At 39.4% G+C, this 11,381-nt stretch overlaps 1 protein-coding gene and 1 long non-coding RNA gene across 2 annotated transcripts; both read right to left on the reverse strand.

The window, feature by feature from the left end:
- Positions 1 to 4,298: 4,298 nt before the first annotated feature.
- On the reverse strand, positions 4,299 to 5,168 carry LOC138898399 (uncharacterized). The gene has a single exon (XM_070184461.1). It carries the CDS (start codon positions 5,166 to 5,168, stop codon positions 4,299 to 4,301), a length of 870 nt encoding a protein of 289 aa, XP_070040562.1.
- Positions 5,169 to 8,676: 3,508 nt separating this feature from the next.
- On the reverse strand, positions 8,677 to 10,517 carry LOC138899488 (uncharacterized). The gene is made up of 2 exons (XR_011411161.1): positions 10,008 to 10,517; positions 8,677 to 8,903 (listed from the first exon to the last, which is right to left on the reverse strand). It is a non-coding gene; the product is annotated as an uncharacterized lncRNA (long non-coding RNA).
- Between the last annotated feature and the right edge of the window lie 864 nt (positions 10,518 to 11,381).

Here is an 11,381-nt window from a genome sequence, read left to right on the forward strand (position 1 = left end):
AGCCGGCATTAACAAAACTGAAATGGAAATAAAATGGCAGGAATTAGGAAAAGGAAAAGATACAAAATTTAATACGAAAATGAACTGCATTTCATTGAATTTGAAAGGATATAAGGGTTAACGTCAAAATAAAACAATCATACTAAGATATTTGGATTACAACCCTGAAAGTAACCCAAAGTACAAAAGAAAGAAGCTGCAAGAGTCAACTACCAAGACTCCTTCCTTGTGGGGAGAGGAGTTGCTTCCCAGTTATTGAGCATGGTTTCTGGGCCAATTAGTTGCATATCGGCACGACTAGTGCCTTCACCAGCCTGGATCATATTCACTTCAGAAACCATCTGCCTGAGGCCATGGCAAATTTCATCAATGTTTGCATGCGCCGAGGAATTTTTACCATGTTTGAATCGTGGCTCGACAAAAGTGAAGAAAATATGAGGGATAGGTTGTTGCAAGACCCACCCATTCTTTTTGCGGTGCTTGGCTTTGTCTTTGTCTACTTGTGTTGGCCTGAAGCCTAAACCAAAAGTACCCATGTTACTGAACGGAGAAATGGGTTCTAAAATTCCTTGCAATGATGCCCCCAAACCTTTTCCTGGCTCATAACCTTGTCTCATCATAAGTGCAGCCACCATTACGGATGTGGCGGAGAGACACGGATGTAGAATGGGTTTTCCTTCCTCAACATGGTCCACAACAACTACTTTGAAAGCCTGATAGACAATAGACTCGCATCCTTCCTTAGCCTCAATACATGGGATTAACGGGTCTTTATAAATGGATGACTCGTCTTCTCCGTGAACAATAATTTCTTGCATGTCGTGCTCGAATTTGAGCATCTGATGCAAGGTGGATGGCACAGCTCAGGCCGTATGGATCCATGGCCTTCCAAGAAGAAAGTTATAAGAAGTTTCCATGTCCACTACTTGAAAGACAATTTCAAAATCAACAGGCCCAATCATCATGGTGAGGTTGATCTCCCCAATGGTATCTCTCGCTAAGCCATCAAAAGCCCGGATGCAAACATTGCTGGGTCGGATCCTGTCTGTATTGATCTTCATGCTTTGCAAGGTAGAGAGAGGGCATACATCTACACTCGAGCCTCCATCAACCATGACTCGCTTCACATAATGCCCCTCACATTTGACAATCAGGTGCAAAGCCCTATTGTGACTGGCTCCCTCCTCAGGAAGTTCATCATCAGTAAAGGAAATTCTGTTAACCTCAAAATATCTATTGGCCATCTTCTCTAACTGATTCACGGTGGTATTCTCTGAGACATGTGCCTCGTTCAGGATTTTGATTAGTACACGGGCATGCTCTCCTGAGTGTATAAGCAGAGATAACAGAGAGATTTGGGCAGGAGTCTTTCTTAGCTGGTCAATGATTGAGTAATCCTGAACTTTCATCTTTTTCAAAAACTCCTCCGCCTCTTCTTCAGTGATCGGTTTCTTTATTGGCATTTGGCCTTCTCTGATTTGCTTAGCCTTCCTCAACTCTTCTGGAGAGTAACACCTCCCTGATCGAGTCAAACCTCCAGTTTCCCCCACTTCTTCTATGATTTCCTTACCTTTGTAGGTTACTACGGTTTTGTCGTAGTTCCAAGGGATGGTTTTCGTATTTGTTACACGGGGTTGTGTGGCAGGCTTGATTATGATCGGCTCTATTATACCCGTCGTACCGCCCTGATTCTCCTTTGTGATGGGGTGACCTCCAAGGACGTATAACTTTGGGCTTGGAGCATTGGAGCGAACCTCCAACCTCGAGATTTTTGGAACAAATAAAGTTTCCCTCTCTGAGCTCTGGGCACCTTTCACAATCAACGGTGCATCTAGGCTTGTACTTACTTCCAGTTTGGTTCCCTCTTGAATTGTTACCACTGTCATTTCTGCTCGACCAACCGGCTTGTATACATGATCCCGTCCAATCATTCCCACAAAATGAACATCATTGTGTACTGGCAACGGGTTATTGGTCACATTAGGAGGGTCCTCGCCATTCGTGACTCCAATCAATTTTTCAACAATGAGTCTTTCTATGGCTCTTTTCAGGGTCCAACAGTCATCAGTGATATGCCCCGTAGCACCTGAATGGTATTCACACCTAGCATTTGCTTGAAATCCGTGCGAATCAGGATGCATATGGTGGGGAGCGATGGGTCCAATCACGCCCATCTGCTTTAACTTCTGGAACAGACTAGAGTATGATTCAGCCAATGGAGTAAAATTTTCCACCGGCCTCTTCTCTCGATCATAATCCTGCCTAGGACGAGCATTGTAGGGTGCCTAAAAATTTTGTTGCTGAGGTCGGGGGAATCTTGGAGCTGGTGCCCGTACCTGTTGATTGGGAGGACGATCATATGATTGAGCATTAAACACTGTACATTGTGGCGGTCCCACGGAATACTGAGGAATTGGCGGGGGATAGTAATGTTGAGGGTAGCTGGATTGCCCCTGCTGAACTTGCACATAAGGGTGCGATGCCCCTCTTTGAACTTCCCTAGATCCCGAAGTCATCATGGACCCTTCATCTCTCTTCTTTCTATTTGCCAAACTTCCCGACCCATTTTGGATAGCTTGGGTGGTGGCTTTGAGAGCAGCTTGACTTACAATTCTGCCAGTCTTGAGGCCATTTTCGACCATTTCTCCTATTTTGATCGCTTTCGCAAAAGGTCTACCCATTGCGGACATCATGTTCTGAAAGTAATCAGGCTTTTGGGCCTCCAGAAAAACAGTGATCAACTCGTGGTTATCCATGGGTGGCTTAACTCTAGCTGCTTGCTCCCTCCACTTGATTGCATACTCCCTAAAGCTTTCAGTCGGCTTTTTCTTCATATTGGACAGGGAATTGCGATCCGGCGCAATATCTATGTTATATTGAAATTGTTTGATGAAGGCTTGGGCCATGTCGTCCCAGACATGCCAGTGAGAGATATCTTGGTCAATGAACCATTCGGAGGCTACCCCTACAAGACTTTCCCCAAAATAAGCCATCAGTAATTCTTCTTTTCCACCTGCACCCCTCAGCTGGTTGCAATACCTTTTCAAATGGGTGATAGGGTCGCCGTGTCCATCATACTTCTCGAATTTTGGGGTCTTAAACCCTGGTGGCAAATGGATGTGAGGGAACATGCATAGATCACTGAACGAAACACTTTTGTGACCCCCTAGTCCCTGTATATTCTTTATGTTTTGTTCAAGACTTTTCATTTTCCTGGCCATCTCATCCGGCTCAACCGTCTTGACAAGTTTTTCGTTTTCCACTGGTGACTCGTACTGAGGAGTCTGATTATATGGAGCCGAGACCCCGAAAGCCATATTTGGAGAGTAGTATTGGCCATCATAAGCATGAGATGGTGGCTCATTGATTGGCCTCGTCACAGGAGGTGGAGGCGGGATTGTGTATGCCGGTGCGCCAGACACGACTAGGAGGAGTGTTCCTGACCGGTGCGACTGGAGGTCGCACATTAGAGGTACCAGGAGCAACGTGGAGGCTGTAATTTGGCACATACCCTGGTGGTAGGATGTGGTCGCTCGTTGTATGGAGCGATGGTTGAGTAGCCAGGGGTATGGTGGAAGTTCCCTCTGAGGGACCACGTGGTGGAGGCTGACCAGACACTCAAGCTTGATATACATCAGACAATTGTTGTCTCAATTTTCTTATTTCCTCCGACTCTTGTTCAACTGATTGACCCTGGGGGTCATCAGTGATCAGCTCGATCTCATCATCGTTGGACATTACTACTGCTCCCTTAGATCTAGTAAAGTAATGGTGTGTTGCCAGTTTCACCACAAACCAACCACCTTAAGCTTACTACGTAAGACACAGCAAACGTGTTAGGGTTAAGCATTTTATAGATAAGAATCACACATAATGTGCCATGCTCCAATCATTGTCACTATTTCTAGCATGCTTTTGGAGGCTCCATGTTTCATTCCGGCTTATGAGGTTGCTTCTTATTGACGCTCTTATTTTCTTCTCTTTTTTTTTTTAACTCACACCTCATTTTGATCCCTCATCTTAGAATCATTGAAAAATATTTTGATCGAACCTTTTTTGGGTTACCTACGTATCATGTCGCCGCATGAATCAGATCATTACGTAGTTCAGGGGGAAATAATAACAATTTTTTTTTAAATATTATTATTATTATTGAAATTGACTCTAAAGACATAAGTATGACTGAAAATGCGACAAATATAAAATTAAAAATGCGACAAATGAAAAATGAAACTACAAACTAATTGACTGCACTAAAACTTTAATCTTCAATGGTATTCTTGCTTAAACTGATATCATCAAAGGTCTGTATCCCTTGGCCTCCTCTCTCCCCCCAAAATCTCGTACAAATTTTGAAACACTGCCGGCAACTGTGGAACGAGGGTACGTGCTTGTTGACCAACTTTCTCATTGTTTAGATGACGATGATCGTTGCGAATATATGCTGCTTTCTCTGCCAATTGAAGTACTTGCTCTCTGGCTTGCCCCATATTCACGTGACAATTCTGCAACCATATCTGGGTAGTGTTGAGGGCGTTCCCCATTTGTGTCTTGCGTCCCTCGTATTCTTCAATACGGCGGTTTAGCACAGCTCTCTCAATCATCCACTGACGCCGCTCTGCCTCAAAATCTGCATGTTGATGACTTCTCTTATGCCTTTTTATTTCTTCCAATTGTGCATGAAACTGACCCTTTGAGTGTATCCAATAGGCCCTTTCTCTTTCAAACTTCTCTCTCTGCTGATCAAACTCCAATTGTTGTTGGTGCGCATCCTCTTCAACGATACTCAAGTCTTCTTGTAGCTTATGTATTTCAGCATTTTTATTTGCCTCAGCTCTTCTAACTAAACCAATAGTGCTTGACAGTTCTTCTTCTAAGCGGGCCGCCTCATTTTTAGCATCCTTTAGATCTTTATCCATGACCCGTAAGGTAGATTGATAATCTTTCTCAATATTTAAACGAATCTGAGCGACTACGGCTTGTAGTTGGGCTTGTTGTTTGGATATGGTCATCCGGGCATGCTCCAATTCCTCTTTTAACCTTTCTATAGCTCTTTGATCATTTCTCCTCCTATTGGACCCTTCAGGCCCATCTCTAAGCGACGAAGGGTCATGAAACCAGGTAATATATTCAGGGATCACCTCTCCACGATCTCGGTCTTCTACCATATCATTCAACTCCGAGACTTTACTTGCATACCAAATTTTCATAATTTCTTCTTCGTCATGAGGTTGATCTTTACCAAAATCATAACAGAACTTGCTCATATCTCGTGTTGGTGGCACCTCCTGTAGTCGTGCAAATTGGCGCATTACCCGAAGTGGAGCATAAGACTGAACACCATCCAATCCTATGAGTACCAAATAAGAATGGTATGCAGACTCACAAATGACCTCTTTAGAGGAGAACCAATCGTAGTTCCAAGTGATCCGTTTGGCAGATAGAGTAAGAAGTAGTTCTTTCCAGGCGCCAATCCCCTCTGGTAAGTCACATTCGTCAATTCTTTTCTGGTGATCATAAGTATGATTGGGCCATAGCTCACTAAAATTAGTGATCGTAGGATGACAATAGAAATGCTCCAAAAACCATATCTGTAACAAAATGTTGCAACCATCAAAGTTTCGTGCGCCCATTTTACATCTAGTTAAAGCACGAAAAATGCAAGAAAGAATCATAGGGACCAAAGTATAATCACCCCCTTCTGAGGTCAGAGCCTCAACTACACCTGCCAAGCGGATGTCAATGCGTCCCTCTCTTTCCGGGAAAACTACACGCCCCAAAAAGGTGACCATAAATGCAAACCTTCTATGTACCTTTCATGTTTCCTTATCTTCCTTTGATTTCAATTTTCCCACATTCCTTTCGAAATTGCATTCTAGGCCATACAACTGAAACAAAAAGCCCAACTTAACCCATTTGCCTCCTAGACCTTCATATTGTCCGTAATTTATGTTCAAAAGCTTCAGAAACCTATCCCCATTCACATTTTTTGGTACTATGGGCCTTTGGCGGCGAAGATTGCGGCCCCACCCCTGGAAATGGGCGATTTCCTCTAATGTCAGAGTCATTTCACAATCGGTAAAACGGAACACATTATTTTCAGGATCCCAGTGCGGAATCAAAGCTTCAATCGCATCCCTCCTCGGCTTTATCGTAATCATGTGAACCAAATGTCCCAAGTATTTCTTTATCTGGTTCCTCTCATATTCCTTAAAGTCTCTCCACCAATCCCACAACAACTGTGGTATCTGATCGACAATCAGAAAATCTGGTATCCCTTCTGATCTGGGCCTCTTTTCAGACTTACCTCTTTCCCCACTCATGGTATACCTGTCTACCCAAACACGGGGTTAGACTTTGATCAAATATATTATTGACACACGAAAATTTTGATTTCTCGGGTTTTGACTCTTATAAAAGAAAAAGAAAATAAATAAATAAAAGCTAAACTGTGGGACTAAAAAAAAGTATTTTTGGATTTTTTTTTTTTTTTTTTTTTGGACTTTCTAAGGAAATAATTGTAAATAGGGAATTAAGGAAAAGGAAAATATTTTTGAATTTTTTCTGAAAATTAGGCCGGAACCGATGAGGTTTGCCTACGTATCTCACATCCGGTGAGAATCAGACCCGCGTAGTTCGGTGATAAAACTTCCAATGAAACTAACTATATTTTCTCTCTTTATGAAAAATTAATCATGGACACCAAACGCACCAAATCACTTCGGTTTTTTTTTTTTAAAAGAACGAACATTTGTATAGAAATCGGGAGCATGTTTTTATTTTTTTTTATTTTTCTCTGCTTGTTCAACTAATCCACCCTAAAGCCGGTCGACATGCAAGCCTCCCAAATAAAGTAACATGTAGCACATAAGTGAACGTTATGGTCTCAAAGAGGATACCTGTCTTATACGGACCCGGCCCCTGTGCCGAGTTTCGCTAAGTCAAATGCATGATGCAAATAAAGCAAACCTACTAGGGATATCCGGCATGAGGTATGTTCTTCTAGGTTGAAATCGTGATGGAGAAGGTGTCTAGACTGGCTTACTCGAGCGGACAACCCGAGCCGAGGAGCGTCAAGCGTCACCAGTAGTAGAACAGCACTGGCTAGCTAACGACTCTCTCGCCTAAGCATGTGTGACTAAATCCTTCACCAGAAGCTGGTAGGCTAACTGGCTTTATCTCAAGACAGAAATTTTGTGATGCTGGTAGGCAAACACAACATAACTAACTATAAGAAGACTTAGAGGGGTGCGAGAGAGGATACAATTTATATGTACAGTTCAACAATATCAAAACAGTATAAAGTGGACAAGTAACAAATTAGGCCCAAATAAATCACAATATATACAAAAATTAATAAAGCCAAATAAAGTCAATATACAAGCTCGAATTCTTAATGTCCCCAGCAGAGTCGCCAGAGCTGTCACACCCCCTTTTCTACCCGCAAAATAATATTGTGTGGATTAAAGGGTTTTTTCAATTAAAGTGACAAAATTGAGTAGGGATTATTTTATTTACAGAGTCGCCACTTGGAATTGATTTTGTTGGTGTTCCAAGTCACATTTTATTTGAATCCCTAATCAAAGGAAGATTTGACTCTATTATTATTGGTCTGCGAAAACAAAGTCCGGGTAAGGAATTCTGTTAACCGGGGAGAAGGTGTAAGGCATTTCCCGAATCTCGTGGTTCTAGCACGGTCACTTTTATTGACTAAAATTTGGTTTGAATTATTTTTGGATAAAGTGTGTATTATTTGCCTTAAGTTACTATTGTCTAGTGCTACTTAATAATTAATAATTTTGGCCTAGGAGCGTGCAAGCGCACAAAGTCCTTATTTGATTATATGTATTAAAACAAAGAACGTGTCGGTACACATGGTTTAAATACAATTAATATTGAAAAGTCAAGGAGCGGGAATGCACACATGACTACTCTATTAAAAACAAAATTGACCAAGGACCGTGTATGAACACATGGTCTACATCTCAAACGTGCCTAAAATTGCATATCGCTTAAATTAATTAAAAAGCGCTTCTTTTTTATTTATTACTTATTCGACTGGAAAAAAAATATTATTATTAAAAATAATTTTCACTAATGCAAGACATTAAACCCGGGTAGTCTTATGTTAAGCTTTCATGGTATTGGGCCACTTATTTTATTTAACAAAAGACAATTTATTGGTTTTAAAGAAAATGTCCATCTTGCTTTCTATTATCATTGGGCCTACAAATTTTAGCTTATTTGGACCATGTTGCTTAAGAGCCTCGATGACCAAGACAACACAAAATAACAAGTATTCTTCTAAGCCCAAATTGCTTCTTACATTGATGTCCAAACTAAATTTTTTTTTTTTTTTTAATAAAAGAAACTTACATGCTAATTATTATATTTTTATCTTCTTAACCAACTATTTCTTAAGGACTAACAAAATATTTCTACTTATCTACACCAATCATGGCACTAATCAAACTACACTCATTAACAACATAAAAACCACGACTAAATATAAAAACTACAAAAAACGGTAATACTTCAATGCTAAAGAGAAGAACTATATTAAGTATAATATTATGTTGACTATAATTCAAAAGCATCAAAATATTTGAAGCTAGAAGTCTTTCTTAGATAATTATACATGAACCATGAAAGTAACTCACGGAAAAGAGCCCAAACTAAACAAACACGGTTAAAAGTGGGGTCTTTATCTTTTCCTTAAACTAAGTAATCTTAACAGAATGCAATTTCAATCATATATATAAGAAGAAAACGATAATTTAACTAATTTTTAACAGATTTACATGATAATAACACTAATATAACATTCATCTTGAAACAAAATCAGATCTAATATGTTCCATCAACCAAACCGGGATCAAATTCTTCTTATTATCATCAAGAATCTGCAATATAAGAATTTGAAAGTTACCTGGTTTGTGGAATAATAAAATACAGCAGTGCAGCAACAAAAAACTCAGCAGCAAATACAGTAGAAACAGCAGCAACTCAAGTGTTAAGACAACCTAGAAAACTCAACAAAGATGCTTGAAACTGGTAGCTATCAACTTCACAAATTGCCTAAGGGATCTTTTTATTTTTTTCGAGGTTTTTGCACTCAAATAATCCTCACAAAACACTGAAATTTCAGCTTGTTATATGTATTAAGCTGCTGATTTTTCTCAAAGATATATGTTTTTTTGCAACTCTCCAAGATGTGTTTCAGTATAAGATAGAGTGTCCCCCTTTTCAGTGAGTAAGGAACTCTGCATTCTAAGTGTAAGACAGTCCCTTTTATAGGAGAAAAACAGCCCTTTCAATAGGTAAATAAAGTTAGATTTTTGGACAGATTTTGGTTCACCAAAAATCTGTCCAAAAAAATGACTTTGTGTGCTAAACACTATTCAAGGTCTGTCCCAAAGGTGAAAGGACAACCTGAAAATCTGCTGTGTCAGAAGCAAGGAGAAAAAATGTCCTTTCAGCCACCCTACTAGTAAAAGTAAGCTACTATTACCCTATTTTGTGATAAAATAAACTAAACTTCAGATTTTAACCATCAACAATAAACTACTTGCTCAACACAAATCAAACTTGGACAACTATGAACTGACAAAGCATAGACGAGACTAAAAACGTAATTGAACTAAGTATTAAAACCAACTTGATGGGAATGAATTGGATTTGTGCAAACTAATTACTAAACAAACAACTAAATTCACAAACTAATACTCAAAACAGAACGAGCATCGTTAATAATCGAACAACGACTAACAACAACTAAATAATCGACTAACTAAGTGAACGGTTTAACTAATACACTAAAGATCATGTTTAAATCAATAATGAATCTAACAAACCACTAAACTAAATATAGATAGCTAATTAAATAAACCTAACTTAAAACTCTAATTAACAAGAAATAACCAAAACAGAAAAAATAAAAAATAAAAAAATCAGAAACTAATCTACTAAAAAAAATCAGAAATTAATTAAAGAGATGACGATTATACCTAACAAGTATGCTTGAAGCCGTTCGAGCCACGAGAAGATGCCAGAGATACTAAAAGGCGACTACCCGACTCTGAAACGCATGTTTTTTTCGGGTAGATGCTAGAACGTAATGCGTTTCAGCATCTCGCCAAAAGAAACGAGTGTCTTTGAGTCGAAAAATAGCTAAAATGGGGGTTCGGGGCATTTTGGCGGTGGTGAGGCGGTGGAGCTGTGGCGGCGGCGAGGAGCGGGCCGACGGCGACGGGAATTTTGGGGGTAAAATAAGTAGGAAAAGATAGGTCTCGTGGAGCTCTATCCATTCATGTATATGTTGTAGGGTGGTGTTGGCCGGAGCTTCAAGAATTTGGACCAAAAAGTGGCGGCTAAAGTTTCTTAGATCTAAAATTCAAGGAGTTTGAGGGTTTTTTGAAGGAATTGGTTTGGAGATATGGGAAGAGGAGGTTGTGGAGATTATATGGTGTTAATTTGGAGGTATTTGGAGGTGGTCCGCCACCGGTGGGTGATTTCCGGCGGCGGCAGTGGAGAGAAGAGAGAGAAGAGAGAAAGAGTTATGGGTGAAATGAGGAAATTTTTCAGATTTTTGAGGCTTTAAATACCTCTTGAGAGATCAAATATGGACCATTAGATCAATGGGTGAGATTTGGTCTTGGGTCACTTAATGAAACGACGTAGTTTTGAGGCAAAACTACGTCGTTCCGGACCCTTTCAAAGGCAGCCCCTTATCTTGCACTTTTGGCCACTTTCTCTTTCAAATTTGGCCCAATTTCTTTCTTAATCCTACTTATTAAACTAAATTTACACAAATAAATAAATTAATTAAGTAACTTATTCAAATGATCAATTAACTAGATTAATTCACCAATTGAATGGTTAGTTAATTCCTAAAATGCACAAATAAAGAAAGAACTATTTTTTGGTATTTTTATGATAGGAAATATGCAATCAAAGACACAAAAATTGGGAAATATAATTAAAGCAACAAAACACTAATGACTTTAGGAGGTGTTAAAATAGTACAAAAATTAGGTATTCATAAGAGACACAAAACACATTATCTAAATCTGTGTGTTTATAACATTTTTGGGCTATATAGTGCAAAAAGAAAGATATTTCCCTTTCTTCCCTATAACTTGACTTAGTTTAATTTTTGAAGACATCTGATTAATCATCATATTATTTTTTTGAAAGAAATTATTAAACTAGTTAAACGCCATAAGAAACTCAATTATTAATGAATATAATCTGTAATCGAAAATATTTATCTACCAATGAAAAGAAACCCCCAAGAACATAAATACAGTCTGCTTTTTATTTTTGTTGGGTATGTAAATAAAGGCTCACGTTAATAGCCGAAAAGATCACATTCCGTTATG

The sequence above is a fragment of the Nicotiana tomentosiformis genome, chromosome 9, assembly GCF_000390325.3.
Source record: "Nicotiana tomentosiformis chromosome 9, ASM39032v3, whole genome shotgun sequence".
Classification (NCBI taxonomy): Eukaryota; Viridiplantae; Streptophyta; class Magnoliopsida; order Solanales; family Solanaceae; genus Nicotiana; species Nicotiana tomentosiformis.